At 41.9% G+C, this 22,548-nt stretch overlaps 1 protein-coding gene across 1 annotated transcript in view; it reads left to right on the top strand.

Moving 5' to 3' along the window:
* The first annotated feature begins 2,620 nt into the window (after nt 1-2,620).
* UBE2E3 (ubiquitin conjugating enzyme E2 E3) overlaps nt 2,621-22,548 on the top strand; it is a 55,977-nt gene continuing 36,049 nt past the window's right edge. Inside the window, exons 1-3 of the mRNA XM_066553652.1 lie at nt 2,621-2,773; nt 4,038-4,240; nt 6,403-6,453. Coding sequence (XP_066409749.1) covers nt 4,047-4,240; nt 6,403-6,453 — 245 coding nt within the window. The 5' untranslated portion in view covers nt 2,621-2,773; nt 4,038-4,046. The remainder of the gene's footprint in view (nt 2,774-4,037; nt 4,241-6,402; nt 6,454-22,548) is intronic.

Here is a 22,548-nt window from a genome sequence, read left to right as displayed (position 1 = left end):
AGAGCTTCACGTCAATGGAGGAGACTCAACTCTAAATTCCTAAACCTAGAAAAATATGTTCAGATGTCTGTGCAGTCCAAGGCAGCTGTTCAACCTCTGTGTGCTAACAGAAACTTCATGTCTGTGCTCTGACAGAACAGGGAGGGAGACAGATCCAAAAAGACACTGGGCTTCTGAAATAAACACCTACTTCTGAAACAAACATCTAACCATCTACCACCATTTGCAAACAGGGCTTCTAAACAACATAACCCAAAGAACACAAAAGCAACAAAACAGAAACAACAAAGGCAACTGATTGGGAAAAAAATGTAGGCCTGAGCCTGAGTGCCCAGAACTTCCTTGGGAAAGCTCTGCAATGCCAGCTGCCCTTCCACAATTTGAGTACACAATAAACTGAGAGAGAAAACACATTCATTATTCTGTACATCAGTTAAAATTACACTGAAGTCAGATTACGAGGGATATGAAAAGTCACAGAGATGTAGATTTGTAACAATGGTTACTAAAATTGGCATTTTTCCCTCTCCTTCAAACTGTACCTTTCAGTGCAGCCTTCTTTCTGTGGATGACAGCACAGAAGGAAAGAATCCTTTCTCTCTGTGGATTACAAACATACCCAAGGAACATACAACCTCATAAGAACAAAGTGTCATCCTTTGAGGCCTGATGTCAAATGCATGAATATTCAATCAAATAAATATCTGTTATGTCCACACATTGCTGTAGTAAATTAATTTTAATATAGCAAAAAATGCTGGGAAAAAATAAAATCTAGAATAGTTTTTCTGTTAGGCTCCATTAAATGGGCTTTCTTAATTTTCACTTTGTATCCTGAAAGCCACAAAAGCCACACATGTAGTAGCTGATGTGGTGTACAACTCTTGGCCAATCTACTTTCATTCTGTAGATGTACTTTCTTCTAGTCCTTTTTTTGGTATGACTGCAAATTTTCACCTGAAATAATTTTAAAGACTTAATCCTGACTTTTAAAGTTCCAGCAAGCTTTATCTTGAGCATCATCAACAGAATGGGAGGAGGGGAAGGGGAAAAGGCTCTCAGTGCTGACTGATAGATTTTTGATATTGCTGTGCTTCCCTTTTACTAATTATGCCCAGATTGCTCATCATGCCAGATACTGTTTGTGCTAGGAATTTTCTACAGCATACCTCAGGGGCAAATTGCCTGTAGTGGTGAGCTGGGAATTCTCTATAGCCTACTTTAACAAACAAACCTCCAGTATTCCTCCACGTCATATCATTCAACCTTCCTGCCAAATCTTCAGCATTCTTTTCAACGGAGTTAACTTCAACTAACTCCAGTGAAGGATATTCCTTGACACTCCAATTGTTTATTCCCTCTAGAGCATGGTATATGCTCTCTGAGCCCTTGATCTTGCCCAAGCTAAGAAAACACAGTAGTTTTAAGTCATTAGGCTATTGATGATGAAAGCTATGCAGGCAAAAGCCCTTGTGCTGGACAGCAACTGTTAGTCTTGAGATTTCATGTAAATTTCACAAACATTTTTAGTAATTGTTAATTTCTTCTCTGCAGAAACCAGTTATCCACCACCTCAACCTCGTCTACTTTTCACAGATAGAGAAGATCTTTATATTATAAAGAAACTGGATTTTAATGCCAGGGTGATAAGACCCAAAGATTGGAGTATTTACATTCTCTAAATTGGTGGATTGCTTTGGGCACAGTGTGAGAAGCTGTTCCAGCGCACACCACCACCGTGCATTTGGAACGGGCCAGAAAACAAACTACATCTCCATACCACACCACCTTTCTGCGACACCACAATTGCTATCAATTGTCCCCTTTCCTCCTTAAAATATGTGCGATTTGGTGTGCTGGCTGCTCGCGGAACAGCTAACTCTGGTTTTGATGCCGAATACTTCTATTCGGAGTGGTGAGGCTGTAGGGTGGCCGGTATTTTTCCAGTTCCCATGTGTGACAAAGTGCCAAGGGCAGGCGTTTGTGGCGGGGTAAGAAACCACCACGGGTCCCGTACCTGCGTGTCCCTGCCCCGACCCGGGGCGCGAGGCACGAGCCGAGCCGTGTGAGGTGTGAGGCCGGCGAGGCCGAGGGCTCTGGAGCCCGCACGCCCCCCCGGCATCGCCGTTGCTGGGCACCGGCCCGGCGAGTCCCGCGGCGGCCCGGAGGCTGGAGCCCCTCGGGAGCTGGCTCAGCTGACGGCTGCAGGTGACGACGGGCCGGGCGGAGCGGCCATCGAGGGGCGATCCCACCCCCCCGTTCCCGGGCCGCCGCTTTGTCCTTGCCCGGCCCGGAGCAAGCGCGCCCCCGGCCGCGGCGGGAGCGCGCCTGCGCGCACCCCGGCGGCCGGCAGGCGGGAGCGAGCGCCCCCTCTCCCCTCCCCCGCTCGCCGGGAGCTCCGCCGGCGGCCGCGGGCGGGCGGGGGAGCCCGGGCGGGGCGGGGAGAGCCCGAGGGCGGCCGGGCCCCCTCCCCGCCTCCGCTCCGCGGCGCGCGCCCGCCGCCCCCCGCCCCGGCCCCCCGGCCCGCCGCGGGAGCCCGCGCCGCAGAGCGGGGCCCGCCAGCGCCACCCGCCGGCCGCGGGGCCGCACCGCGCCTCCCCCCGTCCCCCCCTGCTCCGGCTCTCAATGTTCCACACTGCCCGGCCACAGAGCCGCCGCCGCCGCCGTAGAGCCCCCCGGCCGCCTCCGTCCCCTCCTCGGGCGCCGCGGGCCCGGCCCGGCCCCCCGCCATCCCGCCCCTCCGACCCAGCAGCGGGACAGGACGCCGGCGAAGGTAAGGGAGCGGCGGGCGAGGCGGCCGCCGCGGCGGCTGGGCGAGCGCGGTGGGGGGAGGCGGGGAGGAGGCGGGGGGGCTGGTAGAGGAGCTTTGTTCTTGTTTTCGGCGCTCGCTGCCTGGCGGCGGCCGGGGACGCGGGGCCGGCCCGAGTTCACGCCTCACTTGGTGCACACGCACGGTGCGGAGCGGGGCCGGGCGAGCCGCCGCCCGCCGAGCCGAGGCGAGCCGAGGCGGGCTGGCGCTCCCCACAAAGCGCGGCCGGGCCGCCTGGATCCAGCCCTGCCGCAGCTCCCGCCGCTCCTCCTCGGGCCCCCCCGGCCGCCGGGGCAGCCCCCTCCTTCTTCCCCCCCCCCCCCCGCCTTTCCCGATCGGCGGAAAAATGTCGGTCTGCCTGGCGGAGCTGCGCGGGGAGCGGCGGCGGGGAGAGCTGTGCAGAAGGTGCAGTTTGAATTATGCTTCTTCCCCCTCCGGCAGCTCTGTGGTGGCCAAATGCAGTTCTCGCTGCTGGCCATGTAAATAACCGGGGCTGCTGCTACCCCAGTGGCTTTAAATGCGTCGCGGGGCTTTTCCCCTTACTAAAAAAAGCCCTACCACCAATAAAAAAACAAACCTCGTTCCCCCCGTGCCAGCCCTTTAAATGCTTAGAGCAAGTGTACATTTCCATCTGAAATCAACCCAAGTGTTACTGGCAGTGTATTTTCTCGGAGAGAGGGGAAGAGGGGGGATCTGGCGTTTGGACCCAATAAAATGCTCTGCTCCAGTGTAAATATTTACAGGTTATTAGTGACTTTTTAAAAAAACATTTTCAGTGAGGTCTGTTATTTACAGTGTGTCATAAGTTATTAATGTTCATTGCCTAAGTACCCTGTTAAATCTGTCTCATGCCTTAGAACAAAGTCGACAATTGGCATATTGTTTAAAGTATGAAAAAAATGTGAGTGGGTTTAAAAATTGGAAATATCTGTATTTTCAGAAATGTAAATATTGCTTTGTAGCTGTCAAACTCCAGTCCTCAGGCATGAGACAAGGAAGTATATTTGATTAATTTCTCACTGAAACTCACTTGTCACCTATTCAAAGTTTCCTGGAACTTGGGGAATGCCAAGAGAGAGTCCTGCCTTGTATGAACTCTCCCTCTTTTCTTCCCCAAAAAAGTTACACACGATGTCCAGTGGTAGGCAGAGGTCAGTGGAACTTGGGGAATGACAAGAGAGAGTCCTTCCTTGTGTATTAACTCTGCCTCTTTTCTTTCCCCAAAAAGTTCCCCACGATGTCCAGTGATAGACAGAGGTCAGACGATGAAAGTCCAAGTACCAGCAGTGGTAGTTCAGATGCCGATCAAAGGGATCCGCCTGCACCTGAACCTGAAGAGCAAGAAGAACGAAAACCCTCTGCCACCCAGCAGAAGAAGAACACCAAACTATCCAGCAAAACTACTGCTAAGCTATCTACTAGTGCAAAAAGGTAAAGGAGGGAGTGAAACATCCTGCAGTACTTTTGCACGGTATTTGGAGTCACAGTACTGGCGCTGCACTTGTCAGGGCAGAGGCATTCTTCTTGTAAAGCTATGTGGAAGGGAGTGAACTATCAACTTGGGTAGGTGACAGGAGCCTGCTAAGCAGTGTTTCAATTAATCCAAGTCTTGTTGGGGTAACAGTTACACAGAATGGTCCTATGTCTTTTGAAGAGTTGGTACAGAACTTGGTAACTTACAGGCAGACTGGGAGGGGAGCACCTCGGTACGTTTTGTATTTGCAAAAATGTGCGAGAGAGCTTTGGTGCTTGTTTTCTGAGTTAGGTTTCCATGCCTGATTGGTACAGGGTGGAGTCCTCCTGGACTCCATTTTATTATGGTTGGTAAACTGATGACAGGCAATGCTGTCTAATTAAAGAAGTCATAAAACCCCAGTGGCTTCTCTGGGTCTTATGAGAGCTTTTCATGATGATGCACAGGAGAGCCTTACGCACCTTGAAGGAATGGGTTCGGTCTGCCATTCTCCTGGGAGAAACTTAAGTGAGTTTTCTCCCTTAGGATCTGTGGATTTAGACTGTGATGTTCTACAGGTAGCCTCTACCTTAAAGTATGAGAATCTTCAGAAACCTTGTTTGTTATATTGGTTGCACTTTCATTTGCATCTAAGATTGTTGGCAGTCTGGCTCTCAAGATGTATACTCTTAGTAATTTTCTCAAAGATCATCTGTGTGAAATACTCAAACTTTAAATTCTTGAATTTCAGCTGTCTTTGGAGATGAAACATAACTTTCCAGTCCTTTCCCTGGAGTTGCTTTTTTTGAAAACATTTACAAGTATCCTGTAGCAAGAAAAGTTGTAAAATAGCTGTAGTAGCTGCAAATTTTGCTTATTCAGCGTGACTGTTGTAGTTCTGACTTTTACAAACACTTTAGTAATTTTGTATTGGACTTAAACTTAGTAAATTCTTTTTGAAATATGTTAAAATTGTTGCAGAGAATGGCTGCATGGCTTTGATGACTTTTGAGCTTGTTAAAGAAACCCTTTGAAATAGGACTGGCTAAAGAGAAAAAAGTTTTGCAACTACTATGTAGCACTTGTAATTTGTTGCTACTTGTCTTTATTTGACAAGCCTAAGATACAGGTTTTTGACACTGAGCTTTCCCATATTGTCTTTATTTCATTTAATTGTTGCAAGTCTAATTCCATGCATCTCAGATAGTTCAGTAGGCTGACTGAACTTATTGGTATTAATGCAAGTACATCCAGAGCAGTTTCTGTTAGCTCACCTTTTAACAACTGCTATTTGCATGAAACTTACAGTATTGCTCTTATGGGTCCTTTTGTGAAGAGAAGTCTTGATCTTTTTAAGAGGAGTTAACCATGTGTATTTTGAAGTTGCACCTCTTATGTACCTGAATAAACTTGAATTGACAGGAAGTTTTCAGTACTAATTTTTCAGATCTTAACTCCTTGTGAATTTTTGTAATAGAGTAAAGTTATGCACAGATTATTTCAAGTTATTGTATCAATTTTTATCACATAAATACATCTACTGTATAAGGTTGCAGGAGGAAAGGCAGCAGAAGGTATGGAGAAAAGCAAAGTTGATCCAGAGAGATTATTCCAGTAACAGAGACAGCCTGGCAGATCTGCAAATCCACTTTTTAAACACACTGCAAAGTAATAGGTAAAATATTGTGAAAAGAGTGTGTCTGCTGCCAGCACGGTTCATTTGAGCCTCAGTCACAGGTCCTGTAGCTCTGGTTTAAAGTCATTGTCAAATCTGCTTGTGCAGGCTCCCTCCCACCCCCGCCTCATTTGCATATTAGCTTGAAAAGAAAATCTCCCTGGTAAGAAGTGCTCGGATGTGAAAAAGAGTTACTTTCCTGAATAGTTGTGGGAAATTTCTACCCAGCTCAGCTGTAAGTGTTCTGTTTACATGCAGCGTGGAGCAGGAAAAAAGCTGCAAAGTTTCTCAGCTGTGGGATTTGGGTTATGCCTCTGAGAACAAAGAGGAAGCAGCCATGTTAGCATTACTGAAGGCAAAGCCAATCTTGCATTTAACTGCATGGTGGTAGAGGGCAGTGTAATTCCCTGATTTATTCTATAGACTACCTCAAATGCTTTGTGTCTGTTCTCATTTCACCAACAGAATCCAGAAGGAGCTAGCTGAAATAACCCTTGATCCTCCTCCTAACTGCAGGTATGTAATGGCTTCTTAAGTTGTGGTCAGTGGTAGGAAATTAATGTGCTCGGGTTAACAAAAGGCAAACTTCATGTTTATGACGGGTGACTGTTAGACAGAGATTGCATACAGAGGATTGAACAAGCACACACGTCGTTTGAAACTGAAGTTTGATATTTTGTCTGCATGTTGGATGTGTAGTCATTAGTGATTGATGTACACAGTGAAATCTGTTCGGTTTGTTGTTCATAGCTGGTCCCTGCCTTTGTGAAACATTAATTATATGAATGTCAAAATATGCTGAAGCTTTCAACTTAATGTCTGCATGTAGTTTGAACTCGGTCTTTGAGTGCTAAGTTTCTAGAGTGATCTTTTCATTCTGAAGTAAAGAACTGTATGTGATTTTTATATGCTTTCTCTTAGTATGTTGTTTAACAGATAAACTGAACTATTGCCTCTAAATTTATGTGTCTGTTGGTCAAAGTTGTAGTCTTTTGATAAAAAGAATATTTCTAAGGAAGTTCCCAACTTGGGAGGCACTTCTGTTTGGTTTTAGAAAATAAAATTTTAAGCATGGAAGGCTGAGTGATTTAGTTTTAAAGTGATGGTTTGGAATTGAAGCACTTGATCTGTAGGAAAGTTAGATAGTAGCACAGTTAGACGATTTCTTTAAATCTTTTGAATGTTTTACTTTTATTTAAAGGATATATAAAAATTCTCATTAGCTGTTAGCATCCAGTGTTCAGATTTGCAGTAAAGCTAGCTTTAAATAATGTTGCTTTCATTTGAGGCATCTCCATAAGATTTCTGACTGGAAGGTATCTTAATAACTCGTGTAACAGTGAGCCATGCACATGTTTTTAAAATTTGCTGGAAATGCTTTCTGATTCTGTGTTGGAATTGTTTGGTTTTTGAATAGCTGGTGGGTGTTTTTTCAATTTGATAAAATATGAGCTGTTCCTCTGTCTCACTAATCCATGAGCGCAGGGGCTAAACCAGAGCAGTGTTTTATTGAATTTGTGGTGAAGGCATCTTGTCATGAGGACTGTGCTGTAGATTGCCTGTGGCAGTCTGATGTATTTGCATGTAGGGTGAGTGGCTCTGTTTGTTTAGGGTTTGGGGTTTGTGTTTTTGTTTTGGGGTTTTTTTTTGTTTTTGTTTTCTTGGTGGTGTGTTTTTTTGGTTTTTTTGGTTGGTTTGGTTTTTTTTTGTTTTTTTTTTTTTTTTTTTTTGTGGGGAGATGGGTTTGGTTTGGTTTTAAATAACTGCTTTAGATAACTTTAAATAAATTACTAGGATCTAGTTCTGTGTTGATCCTGCACTTTATATTTGGACCATCAAAGGGGCATGGCAGAAGAGAAAGTATTTAAATGAAATAGAACCCTGACGCTTTGCTTACAGTTGCCAAAAAGATAATTGTAGCAGTTTCGGGTACAGCAAGTTACAGCTTTTAGAAAGAGAAGCTTTCACACTCTGCAGCACTATCTGATACTTGGCTCCCTGGCAGAGCGTGTTCCTCTCATATTAGCACAAGAGAGTATTGCAGAGCATTTTGCTTATGAGCTGGTACAGCCAGATGCCCAGGAATGATGTTGAGAATGATGAAAACCCCCCAATGTGTCTAAAATTATTCAAGTTTCTTTCCTACAGAGAGTAGGAAAAAAATGGGGTTCTTTTGCTATTGAGGAAGCCAGTGCTACTGTTCCCATAGGTATTTTTAAGAGGAATTTAGTGGATTTACTCAGTAAAAACTTTATGATGACTGCATTTTTACCTTTTGCAAAATAAAAAAAAAAATCTCCCAAGAGAAACAAGCTTCTGTAACAGGCGATCTGGGTTTTCATGATAAATGGTTTGAACAGAGTTTCAGTGCCCTAAGTATTTACTGTTCCATTGAAATTGATTTGTTAGAAGGAGCCTTTCTGGTACCAAGAAGTAAATGCAGCTGTGTGTTTATGTGCAGAAACAGTTGGCACTTTTACTTTCTTATAGGGTGTAGTACCACAGATTAGGCTACAGACAACACAGCAGACTGATGAGACCTCTGCACTGCTCGTCATGCAACAAGCAGCAGAATGTTACTTATTGCATTTCTTGTGAAAGAAAAAGAATTTGTAAAAAAAAAAACCCCAAAACATATAAAAGTCTGTATAATTTGGGCATATTTACATGTACTTTAAAAATAAAAACCTGGTGTCTAAGTTCTCCCAAAACCAGTTTTTCATGCACAATTGTTTCTCTTCCAGTTCTAGAGCACAGTCTTATCATTTGCAGTCCACATATTGCAAACTTCACAAGAATACAACTGGCAACTAATGCTCTTGGATGCTGATAGTCCTTCTGCTTACTCAGTTACATAAGTGATGAAAAATTAGCAATTTTTAAAATGCAGTAATGGCACATATAAAATGTTAAATGTTACTTTAACAGGATCTAGTACAAATACTAAAGTAGAAATATGTTGAGCTCTCTCATATCATGTTAAACACTGATATCTGCTGCCACTTCTCACCTGGCAATGCAACTGCCCAGAGTCACCCCATGGGAGTGACCCGAGGCTGATTTATCTACTTTAAAATGACACCGACTGGCTGCACTGTGATTCTCATGCAAAAGAGGTGCAGATTTCCCCAGGAGTTGTTTTTCCTGCAGTCACATCTATTGCTTTAACATCTGCTTTATAAAAATGTCAGAGCCCCAAGAAAGCCCCGTTCCTGGGTATGCTGAGCAGGCCTGGGCTGCACACTGACTTCTATTTTAGGCACTGGAATAGCAGAATGACAGGCACAGTAAAACTGACTTAACAGTAGTTTTTTGCTTGCCTGTCTCAACAAAAAGGATTGATTTCTGTTGATTTTCTGTTAATTGGACAGTGAATTGTTGAAAAAATCATGTTGTCATGTATCATGCTGTCATGTTTGTGAGCAGTGAATACGAGCTGCATCTCGGGGATACCAGCTGTAAAACTTAGTATCTTCATGCTGATAGCTTTACACTTTAACATGAGTAGTACTAAATTCCTGTGATTTTGGTGTGATTTTCAAGAAAGATAAAGCAACAAAAGCAATAAAATTAGGTTCAGTCTTAGGCCACTAAAGATGTTGGAGAAAAATTAGGTGCTGCTTTCCACTCATGTTTTTTCCTGTTCAACAGAGCCTGAAACAAGTCAATTACTGTCCAACATACACCATAGCACTAGGACACATAGGTGTAAACTGAGGACAGGTATCTGGTTCCATTTTTTCTTGGTTTTGCCATCTTAACTTAAAGCTGTGCTACTTGATGCAGTGTGCTGTATTTAATTTCTTTTGTGCTTTTAATAGCATAAAGCAAAGCTAAAAAGATCTTGGCCTTATTGCTCCTAGGCAGCTCAGTTTCAAACCATGGCCAAGCACTTATACACACTTCAAGGTGTGGAAGTGTGCCAAGCCCCACTGTTACAGACTCTCAGGTAAATGTTGCAAAGATTTTGCACGTAGTGCATGGTAAATCTGGGCTGCAGAGATGCTCTTAAATAAGTTTGACATATCTGGAATAACTATTTTCAGCTCATAGCATAAAACTGTTTGGATCAGAGGTCACTGCTCTGTAGTTAAGGTTTTGTCTGAGCCTGCTGTTGAGACCTGCAGCTCAGGTGGAGCAGGGGGCTGCTGTCTCCAGCTCTCATTGTATTTCCTGGATTTTAGGGCTGGCACAAGTGCGGCTGTTCCCAGGAGTGTTGTGATTTGTAGCAGCTTCCTTTAGCTGTTCCTGGTTGCCCTGCTGATTTGCAATTACAAAAATGTGTATTCCCAGTTTTCTTTGCTTGCTCTTCCTCATTTCCATTCCTAAATTAAATATTGTTCTTCTCTGTGGAAAAGTTTTTGAAGTTCTATTTAATAACACTCATGTCAGCTTAGTTTATAGTTTACAGCCCATTTACAACAAATCCACTTTCGTGTAAACTTTGCAGGAAATGAATGCAAGCACCAAACTCAGTGTATCCACTCAGAGCTTAATTCATGTGGTTTAAAAAGTGGTGAGTTGAAATAGTGCATTTTTCCCAGGCAAGCGGGAGAGTGTAAGTCTTTTATATCCTGTGCTGTAAATTGGCTTTAATCTCTTCTCTTTACTAAAGTGAAAATCAGATATTTGAAAGCAGATGGTTAAAAAGAAAAAAGTAAAGTGGAAAGGCCAGGCATAACACATGCCTTGGAGCACTGGTCAGAGAAACAACTGGTTTCCTTTGTAGCTGCTGGGAAATGGGCCTTAGTGCTAAGGGAGAGCTGCTTGGATCACCCCAAAAGCTCCCTGCTCTGTCTCATTCTCTAGCCAGTGAGTGCCTGACCTTATAGGTCTGTTGGAAAGATTTTCCTTAATAGGGATTGCAATATTGATTCCTATTTATTTTTCAGGCCTTGTATGCTAATACATACTAATGTGATTTCTTGAGCAGTACTACAAAAGGTGGCAGTTGATGATTTTGCTGTTTGTAGCCTCTCCTAGACTTGCAAATAGGTTGATGGTTTATGGGTAGTTAGTTTTGAAATTATGTATATTAAAATAACACTCCAAAGTGTGGACTAAGAACAAATGGAAGGAAGATGTGTAAGGGGTTTGTTTTAACACAGGATTTTTCTGCTTCCTAAGAACTGCATTTGTCCCTTTCATTACTGCCACATCTTGGGCTAATTCCACCCTGCAGTGTTGCCAATGCCAGGCTCTGGAGTTTGACACAAAGAGGAATGCCTGCAAAACCCTGGCAGGCGAACGCTATTACTGCTTTGGTTATGGACCCATGAATCCAGATGTTTGTAACTGTCGGACTGCGCTTGTTATTCCATCAGTGTGGAGCACTGCAGTGTGTTTAAAGCAATATTGTGAAGGTATTCCTCAAACCAGCAATTTAAGCTCTTTCAGTTGAGCTGTCTGAAACAATGAGGAGCAGTGAAAAATTGTGCTGGTGGTGCAGGGTCCTCCACGTGCAGAGGTAGTGCTGGATTTGAGCTAATGCAGCGCTGTGTTTGTGAGGAAGCTGCTGCAGCTAAGCTTGTAGAAGCATTCCTTTTGTTAACATACTTTGTCTGCAGTAAGGTTATAGGCAAATGTTTACTCTGCAAACAGTTGGGCCTGTTGAAGATGTTACTGCACAGCTGTGGTTTGCTCCAGTTGTGCCACAGAGGGGACTACTTCAGTCAGAAAGTGAAGCAGATTCATGTGATTACTCTGCAATGCTCCCCAGGGAGGGGAAAAAAAAAGAAAAAAAATCGTCCAAGTTTGCTTAAATGGTTTAAATAGGTGATTCAAATGAACTCTGCTGGGTTTTTCCTCTCTCCTCTCAGAGTAGGCATTGTTCACACAAAGCTTTTTGCCACACACACCAGGATATGAATAAGCCAATCCATTCCTTTGTCTCTCAAATATAGTAAGTTTCCATCTCCCCTTTGTCAAAACCAGGCATTCTGTTGCTTTTATGAAATCAGGAGGAGAAAGAATATATTGCATGCAGCCAAATAGCAGGGCTTTATACAGTAGCACAAGTGTGTGCCCCTCTTCACATGCATGTTTTTCTCTTCCACTCAAGCTGTTGACTTTCCAGATCAGTGTAAGTCTCCCAGTTTTGTGTTTATTCTGTTGATTTCTTGTTGGGCAAATGTCTTCATAGTACTAAATACTGAATCCCAGTGGAAAAAAAAAACCTCAATTTTTCTGGTTTCCACCTCTGCAGTGAATACCCAGTTGTGAGCACTAAATGGTTCCCTATAGAAGAGCAGTTGATTAAGATGTGTAAAAGATACTTACGTTTAAGAGTATGTCCCCAAATGCTTGTGCTGAAGCTGAATGGGCAAAATATTAAAAACTCACCGAAACTCTACTTGATAATGTATCTTGTGACACATTATGCTTTTTATTGTCTCTCCCTGCCCAGCACTGTCACCACTGAGTGCAGTAAATGTGTTCTATGTGAAAAGACAGCTGAAGTTTGCAGAATGGTTTCGAGAATACAACCCACAAGATTATTTCTAACACTTCCTTCCCTATACAGAAGTTTACAGTTAAAAAAATACAGTGAAGAGGGTTCATGGCTCCTCTCCAAACATATTTGAAGTAACTCTCAAATGAATATTGAAATTCTACTTGTTAGTATTGCCCATATCTGATTTATCTAGAATTATTTATCCTAAGCATTTTCTTCCCTTCTCCTTCTTCCTTCCTTTTTTCTAACCAGAAGACTATAGTCCAGGTCAGAGTAGGAAAGAGTGGTGTAATTTAGCCCAGCAATCACAAGTCTGGTGTTTTTGTATTACTGTCCAGTTGTAGAAGCAACCTTTATGTTACAGAGTGGCTTTTACCTTATTTGCTGGTAGTGAGTGAAACTGCTTAAGTAAGAGGGATGATGCAAATTTAGAAAGGCATTTCAGTAAAATATTTAAGTGTTAAGTAAAGCCAGACTGCACTGTTATTTAATATACTTTCATTTAAAAACTGCGCTAGTGAAAGATTGTGTAACTCCTGAACAGTTTGAATTGTGAGAATATTTAAATTACTTTCTTTTCAGTTGATACTAGATGACAGATCTACTAACTCAAAATGCTTCAAGTTATGGGGGTTTTTTTCCCCTCTGCTAGTATTGACCTCCTGCAAGCTATAAACCAAGGTTTTTTATCAGCCCCCACACAGTGAATTTCTCATGCAAGTATTATTCTCAGTAGCATAATTAAGAGAGGGTTATGCAACACAAATCAACATATCTGCTCATGGGAGTAAGTTTTCATGCCTGCAGATTTGCAGGTTTGACACTTGTGTGAGCAGTGTCCACAGTACTGTCCTACCTGCTCTGAAACCTGTGTGTTAGTCCAAAGATTGTATCGATACTTTGCTAGTTTATAATAGCACTACTGTCAAAATGAAAAGAAAATAAAATTTATGGTTTTCTACCTACTTTAAAGTTGCAGAAACACTTTGTCATTCAGCTACTAATGATGCTCATTATGTCTTAACTTTTATCTGGAAACAGTAGAAAAGCCTGACCAGTTTTTTAAACACTTCTTTAAGTATTAGTGCAAAAATTTGTGAAAATGCCAAGTAATGGATCTTAGAGTTAAGGACAAATCTGCTTTTTGGATTTGTATAACTGTATAACTGTACAAAGGCCCTTCAGGCTCTGTGATAAAACTGACTAAAATATGCCATGTATATGTATAGTTCTTTCTTTTTACACTCAAGCTGTGCATTGCTTACCCCTGCCAGCCTGTCATACTTAGTTGGTGATCAATAGTATGTGTGGCAAGGTCCTAGCACTGAATGCTTCCCCCTCACACTGACTTGCCTCTGTGTATCAGTTTCTCTACTATTATAGACTTGGGAGACCTACTTCAAATTCAATTTAATAAAGTGCAAGTACAAGAGAATCAGCTAAACAGCATCAAACCCTTTATGTAAAATTATCTAATCCCTATAAAACTGATGTGTGGAGGTTTCCTGGAACTGGTGTAACTCGGGTTTGCATAGATGTGGAACGTTTTGAGACAGGTAATACACAGATCATTAAAAATACCTTGAGTGTATTTTCTGAGTTCAGGGCTGGGTAGGCAGGAACAGGAATATCCAGCTGCTGTCTCAGACAGGGGCATGTGTTCCATTAAGCTATCCAGGAGCTGTGCTGTTCCTTTACATTGATGCCTTACTTTGAGCCAGTAACTACTGGTGATAAATGAGTCCTAGCCTGCTTGCATTAATTTGGATTAATTTTCCCTCTGCACAGAGTGCACTATACTGTTACCTAGCTCAGAGCTGTGGCTGGAGCAGTTGTTAATTTTATAGCACTTACAGTAAAACAGACTGGCCAGACCTTTTAGGAACTCAGATACAAATTCAGTTGACAATGATTAAACTACCATTGTAAGCATTGCTTTCAGAAACAAAGGAGGGATAAGATTTTTTTTGATGAAACAGCAAAGTGACCTGTAGTTAGCAGTGAGTCACTTTTGTGTTGGAAGAATCTGTAGAGGGCCATCTGACAGTCCCTAGTAGTTGATGTTTTCCTTATTGATGAGGATACTGCCCTAGACCATATAAATACTGCCTTTGGAATTAACAGTGGGGACCAAAGGGTTGTAGCACATTGGAGGACAGGACTAGAATGCTAAGTGATGGGGGCAAATGTAGGAAGTGACCTTAAAAATATTGTGTAATTTAATAATGAGAACTGCAAGGTACAGCGCTTTAGTAGGCATAATCAGCTGCACAAATCTGTGGGAAAAAAAGACTGGATGAGGAGAAGTTCTTCACAATAGGTGTAGCCTCTTTGAGGATCATGTGCTTTGAAGGAAGAAGGAAAGAAAGGAAAAGATCTTCAGATATAGAAGAAAGTTGCTGCAAAGGAAATAAGGCAATTGTTGCTAGTCCGGGGTTGGTAATTATGACAAGCAACTTCAATTGCCATAATGAAGACCTAATATCAATGTAGGAGTACCTAGGCATAAAGACAGCATGCAAAAGGTGATGGGTCTGCATTGCCAGAGGTTTTTAAGAAACAAAGGACTGACAGGAGCAGTTTAGATATAGTTTTTTCTATTTCAAGCAGGAAATAGACTAAGTGACCTCTTGAAGACCAGTTCGACCAAACTAGCATTAACACTGGATTTAAATTATAATGCTAAAGGAAATCTTGTGGGGAAGTGATTTTCATTTCATTTAAAAGCTGTAATTTAGTCAGGGTTTTGTAGTATAATCATCCTGGAAGATATACAGGTGCTATGATTCCAAGAAGCAGCAACAATTATTTAAGAAGTCATTGGAAGTGCACAAATTTTGTGCTGTTGTCAGTCAAAAAAAGCAAATGTCCTGTGATTTTTCTGCTGATTTATTGTTCCCCTCTGTCTGTCTCACTCCCCCCCCCCCCCAATTTTGGCTTTAATTTTTACCTAATCTTACTTTAATTGCACAAAGTTGTTACCTTCTGCTAACTAGAAATTAACTAGGCACATGTTCTCAGTTCCCCAGAAGTGTGTCACCTTTGTGAGAAGCAAATAGCACAGTAGATCTTGAATTTTGATGCCTCATACGCTCTGTGCTTGGGTGCTCTGTGTTTGCTCCACAGGCCCATGAGTATCTCTAACACTGAGCTAAACAAAATCAAGAGGCATTTTTGTCCTTACACAGAGGCAGTTTGCAGTAGCTATGCAAGCACTAATGCATGTTGCCCAGCACCCCAAATGGATCAAGCACATCAGAAAGCAGTTGTGTAGTGCTGTCTGTGCCCATGGATCCTGGCTCGAGGCACGCTCTGGAATCAGAGCTCAGACGATTGTAGTGAAAATGTAAGCAGCCTGGCAGGTTTCCAGCTGATGAGTTAATGCTGCTATAAACTTGAGTAGTTCCTCTCTGAGGCATGCAGAAGGGTGCAGGAGCTGGGAAGGTAGCCAGCAAAGTCAGAGAACAGACGGCAAAGCTAAAGGCCAGCCTCAGGGATTCACAATGAATTGTCTTGGAGGTGAGTTCCTCCCTTGCCAGAAACCCTTCATGTATCTTCAGTGGCAGGGCTGGAAATCAGTAAGAAAATTAAGGCTCTCATTCAGTGCAAAGCCAGCCTGCCTTTTGGGAGCTTGTTTAACATAGCTTGAGCAAAGGTAGCTGTGCCCAGCACTCAGGCCACCCTGTGACTGACTTAGCAGTACAGGTGCTGCAGAAAGCCAAGGGTTGTCAATCAATGCTGGCTCAGTTTGTTGAGCTTGAAGCTGCAGTGAGGTGGTTTAGGTTTGAACTCAGGTTAACATTTCACTCTGAAGCCTAGACATGGAAGTCACCAAAATGTGATAGAGTGAATCAGTAGAGCATCAGCTGGTCAGATTTCATTGGACAAATGAAACATGGGTGCTCTCCTTTCTGTAAGGGAAGGTTAGCAGCAGAAAGCTGGTTTTGTTTGCAATTTCAGTAAAGCATTTATGCTGTAAATGCTTTGAGCAGAGTGGATTTTAGAGGGTGTGGAAAGTGTTTCAATAGATCAGTAGCTATGCAATAGGAAAGATGTTCAGCTGATAGTGATTCTTGCTGTGAAGGCTGCTATTGTGGCAGACTGGGCAGGTTCCTCCCCAAATAAACCTTTTCTGACTAAGGACCTGTCTGCTGTGTCCCCACTGCCTGGGGTTTGCTAATACTTTAGCTGCTGTTTGTCCTTCTCCCTGGTATCCCAACATCAAAGGCTTCATCCAGGCTGGAGGATCTGAGGGATGAGTGAAGGGTGCAGGGATGGTTAGCTGACACAGAGCTCTGTGTTGTCACTGTGCATCAGGGCCTGTCCTAACTTGTTCATAGATACCTAGGCCATATCTGTATCTACTTCATTAATAGCAATGGCAAAAGCTGTAGTTGGACATTACAGATTTAGCAACATCTCCCTCTACAGACACCCTGAGGGCCCAAAGAACCAACATCCTTATGCAAATACCTGGTTTTCTGTTCAGAGCTTTGGACTTAGAAGGAAAAGAATGAGTTTTGGTTTGATTTCTATAAAGCTAGTGCAAAGAGAGGTCTTAAGAGACTAAAATCGACTTGCATTGAATACTCTAAATCTATATTCACATGGAAGCAAATCTAAGTGATCTAAGTTACACAGCACAGCCTGCTGCACATTAACCACTGCTCTAATGATATATATTCTTACGCAAAAGGTAGAAATACTGTAGAACCTAAAATTCTACAAGCATGATTAAAAACATTAATCTGAGAGGGTGGTCTTCACTTGATAAACTGTTTGAAGCACAGTCCATGGCTGAAAAAGTGTTTCTTGTCTGGAGTAGAAATTTTGTATGATACCCACACAAGTTTTATACTGCCAGGTAGTGCTAGCTCCACCTTCCCTTTCTTCTGCAGAGTCTTGGATAGCTGGAGTAGTATGAAGAGTTGCAGTAGCAACCTGGCTGTTGTGTATTTTGAGTGTGATTTGCTTCTTCCTTTTTTTTTATAAGCCAGAATACCAGGTGGTGTACTTAGTTACACCAGAGCAAACACACCACAACTTGTTTTTTTCAAAAAGAAACAAGTTTCTGAAATGAAAGGGACCTCATCAAAACAAAGCAGTGATTTGTTTGATAATACAGAGTAGCAAGCCTTAAATAGATCCATATGTGGAGAAGTCAGTTACTTTCAAGGTTCTCTGAAAACAAATGCAGTGAAAGCATTTTACTTTCAAGTGTTTTGTTTGGTTTATTTTTCATGGTAATACTGCGGACTAGTGTTATTTAAAGTCTTTGTTTTCTGTTAGACCTGCTTGGGGTTTTTTGTTTTAGGAATAGAAGAAGCAAAGTAATTTCTTATCAGTTACGAAGCCAGCTAACAGTAGCAGCTCTCTATACTAAAACAGCTGTTGTAGGCTGAGCACTATGTGGTTCTCCCAGATGTAAAGGGCATTCTGGCAAAATTCCTGTTCAGTGACCAGTGTGCCTTACTAGAAATTAGAGAAGGTGGGGTCAGAGATGGAGAAAATAGGGACTGATGTGAGCTGTACTACTCTGAGAAATGACTTTTCGTCCTTCTGGGTGCTGTTTATGCTGTTTGCATTGCCTCTGAATTTCTCTGCAGGCTGTGCTTGATATTTTTGCTGTAGATGGTTACTGTCTACTTTTCATTCAGGCAGGACTGTAAGAGAGATTTTGATAACTCTGGGGTTTTTTTCTGACAAATGCAAGTTGATGTGCTTAATTTTTCTTAACTCCCAGATTCTGACCTTGGAAAAATAAGTATAAATAAAATCTCTTATCTGGATTGTCAGACTCAGCTGTGCTTGTACTCTTTTTGTTTTCAAACATGCGAGTAAGGAGACAGGAATGACTGTGAACACACCTCTCTCCACACCTGAGATAAGCTGGATACCTCCTTGCTAAAATCATCCATCCAGGCTGGGCAGCTTTCCAGTAAAGATGACACGTGCCCACCAGTGTGATAGCAGCTGGTTCCAGGAGGTGGAAAGATAAGAGTGCTGTTTGAAAAAAATGCACCAATAGAAATATAATTTGGGTTTTCTGCTTCTTGAAAGTGTGTGAAGAACAGGTAATTATGAGAGACTGTATTGCCCATGGTCCTAGTCCAAATCTATTTATGCCCAGGAGAGTTCATGTTTGTTAACTTTGAAAGAGCCATTGGCTTTTGAAGCCTGAATGAAAAAAAAAGGTAACTCTAAATGGTTCAGTGAGCAGTCCATGGAGTGCACTGAATCTTATTTCTGAAAGTAATTCTGTTGGTCTTTTTCTGCAGTTGGTTGCTGATCACAGACCAAGGGGTCAGTTCTGGTTAGCTTTGCAGTGGATGCCATAAGCAATGAATTCTTGACAAGTGTCTGAGAGATGCTGTGCTGCATCTGCTTGTGCTTTCCATATGCAACTCTCTGTTCCCTTCAAAGTCATCTGGCAGAGTGCAAAGCACCATGAGTCATCCTGGCACTGCTGGAGTGTGTAACTACAGTCTCTTAGCTAGGTGCAAGCCAGAGCCTGGCTTTTATCCAGTTTGGATGCAGAGCAGGACACAGGAACACCCATTGTGCTGTTCTGTCTTAGGTGGGTGGATAAACTGCAGTATGAAATTGCACCAGCTGCATGTGTTCCTAAGAAGCTGAAACCTCTGTTAGGAGTGAGCATGTTCCTGGGGCACCCCAGCTCTGCTCCAGGACCAGACTGAGCCAGGGCACCTCTTTCCCCTGCCAAGGAGCAGTGCTGGGCTCAGTGTGCTGGTGGTGCAGCTGTGCTCTGCTTGCAGCGTGGCTCCAGTGCCTGTGCTAACAGGCACTGTGCCTCTCAGTCTGTCAGTAGTTTCTCTGAGTTTTTTTCAAGCCTCTGAAGTTTTAATGGTGGAGTCTGGATCAGCACTGGAATAGAAATTTAGGGAAAAAGGTTTTCCTGAGGGAAGTTTGAAAGACAGAAGCTTTACTATAAAACCTTTCTATTCTCATTTTTCAATCTGCAGTAAGTTGTTCCTGATAGCATTAATTCTTCTGGCAAGCAGAGTTAATTTAGGTGTTAGTCTTCATGCTGCTGTATGAATTATAGATTTAATTATGGTCCAGGTGCTCAGAGCTTTGCCATTCTTCTATATGTTAAATATAAAGAAAAAATAAGTCTGAGTAATTTTTTGGCTTACTGAATAAATGTAAACACTTGGAAGCTGTGCCAAAGTATAAATAAATAGAGGATTTACTTCACAGAGAATGTTATTATCTACTCCAGGGTATTCTGCTTTATGGGGAGGATTACTGCTTTGCCTTATACTGGGACACACCTTTTTACAGCTATGACTCTGCAGCAGAAGATTAAAAAGTTTTCCTGTAATTCCTTGTATTTCCAAATTTACTTTTGCAATTACAGCTCATTACTAGGGGCCAAAGGTTGATTTGAGTTAACATAGCCATAACGAGAAACACTCTCTGATTCCCTGGTAGGTGTAAATAAACAGCCTACTTGTAGTATTCCTCTTCTTCTGAGTTACTCAGTCTTTTCTGCCTTACAGTTTTGTCAGTCCTTGAAGGTTCTCATACTGCAAAGCTACTTAAGTATGTTTGTTTCTTGTCCTAAACCAGATTTCCATCCTCTTTTCTCCTAGCCTATAAGAAAATTTAATTTTTGATTGCAATTTAATTCCATGAAACTCTTTCCATAAATGTTTGTTCAAAATCAGGCTGCTATGAGATTTGTGAAAAACCCCTTTTTTTACTGAGATTTCATAGGATATTTGGGCAAGGGGCAAGTATATGAAGTATGTTAAATAACTGGGACTTCTTTCTCTTCATTCCTCTTTTGTGTCTACATTTTTAATTACTGCCTTTCTGCTTTGTGGCCCTGAGTCAGAGGAAGCCCATCTTTCTCACCTTTTTCAGGAAACTGTGTATGTGTTTAAATGCTTTTCTGAAGGGAACGTGAATTGGCTTTGTTTCAGCTGCTACTAAACATCACTTGACAGAGCCTGTGGGATAATGTGCCTGTGTGTAATATACCTGCTGCAGCATTGGGGACAAAAAAAAAATTTAGACTATACTTCTTTAATATATTTCACTATTAGAATGCATGCCATTTATGGATGCAATAATATGAAATTTTCAGATGAGGGTCAACTAATTTATTCTTGTAATTGTCCCCTTATATTCCTTCTAATTTGTGAGTCAGAAAAATGTGTGTCATGATTTCATTTTTCTTTTGGGCACTGCAGCTACCCTCAAGAGTCTGCTCTTCCTTAGACATGAATAACATATTTGATGCATCTCCTGAGGAAGCAGCCAAAAGTGCATGTTCTGACCTCATCTTTAAGCCTTTCCATTTCCTTTACTCACACTTAATGAAGTTACTATCACAGCCATTAAAGATAATTGTGTAAAAGTAGATTATGTAATTATTGTAGTTGTACTGGTTTAGTATAAAGTCAAGTATTGATTCTGATTCTTTATTTTGGCCCAGTATGGAAATGCTAGTTTGCTCTGATTGTTGGATTTGGAAGTCTGTGTTGGTTATTTGAGGTAGCTGGGGAGTTTGTTTCTGAGGAAATCTGAATGGTTTAGAGCACTTTGATACTTTTGTTTGAGAAAAGAAATTAATTTACATTGAAGAGACCCTGTTTCAATGTCTCAAAGGTTTTTCCTCTGTTTCTTTGATGCTTAGTACAGGGGATCATTTACAAAGGTTTTGCCAGTATCCCTCAGGTCAGTTGTGATTCACTGGTATCAATGCTATGGAGAGCTGTGAGTTGTCTTCTAGATATCACTGGTGTGAATAGATCTACAAGTGGGTTCTTACACTTTTTGTAAGCTCTCTTGATGCACTGCACTTTTTGATTGGGGAAGGTACATATGCAATTTCCTTATTTGAATACACCTCTAATGTGGTTAAGTTTAGACTTAAGATCTGGAAGTAAACTCTTCATAGGGATTTTCTTGTAACAGAGCCTAAATTTAGCCTTCTTTTATATGAGCATAATTTAAGATCATGAAGAACCTACACTTTGTGGGAGGTTAGTGAATGAATGGGCTGGGGGCTGACCATGTAGAGGCTTTCAAGTCCTTTACTCAAGAAGGAAATGCAATTGATGTCAGCATCTTAATTTGATGGAGTACATTTATGGGAAGCTTTATATAGCTGTTGGGTGTTAACTTAAAACCATGTCTTCATTTGCTACCTTAGTTTGTTTGCTGTGTCCTTAGGTTATTTAATACAACATGAAGTAAATCACTAGAAAAATTCCGGGACTTTGTCTTCCAAACAGCTATTGTTGTCAATGTTAAAGGCCTTCATGTCTTAAACAAAACAGTCATTTTTCCTTATAGCAAAAGCATGATTTTGAGAGTAACTTACTCTTCATGTGTTACTGTGTATTTTTATTTTAGAACTGAATTATATCAACTGGGTCTTTTCTGGATTTTGAAGTCAAATCAAGTCACTGTGACTTCTGGAAATAGAACTGCTACTGTACAAAATCCTAATTCGTATAAAAAACATTCAGAAAAACATTTCAAGTCCGTGCCCACACTCTTCAGATTCCCTTTGTTTCTGAAGGCCACTGTGGGTTTGACTGCTGTATTTCTGTGTCTATGGTAGATCAGTGCATACAGTGGTGCAGTGCACGAGACAAGGTTGGCTTGGCACCACTGAATTATCAGCAGTCCGCTCTTGTTACTCATAAACTGTGCTTGGCTGTAAGCACACTATAGATGCTCCCTGTTTAGTGCTCAGGAACTCTTTCCTTGGAAATTGTGTGCCTTTTTAATGTGTCATGGCTCAATTATCACATTCATTTTGGCTGCCAAAATAGCCATATATATTGTCTAGCAAGTGACAGCCTGGGCCTTTATCTCTTTCTGGCTGTTTGCCAGCTGTTTAATTGCAGCCCTGTGTTTGCTGTGTGTCACATCTTATGGTGGTCTATTATACCCAGCTAAAACAATATTTTGAAAATGTTTCAAATGTAAACTAATTCTGTGAGACTTTACATCCTGTTATTTACATGATCTGCTAGGAATGTAATGTAGGTCATTTTTCCCCCTACAAATACGAACATTTGTACCTCGGATCGTCTTACGAATTTCCAGGGCAGAGAGAAGACAAGATGGGGATGCAGAAATGCTTTCTCATCCCCTTGAGAGATGTAATTAAAGCT

Source organism: Molothrus aeneus, chromosome 7, assembly GCF_037042795.1.
Source record: "Molothrus aeneus isolate 106 chromosome 7, BPBGC_Maene_1.0, whole genome shotgun sequence".
In the NCBI taxonomy this organism is placed as follows: Eukaryota; Metazoa; Chordata; class Aves; order Passeriformes; family Icteridae; genus Molothrus; species Molothrus aeneus.
Note: the sequence above shows the minus strand (reverse complement) of the source record. Positions and strands in the feature narration are given on the sequence as shown.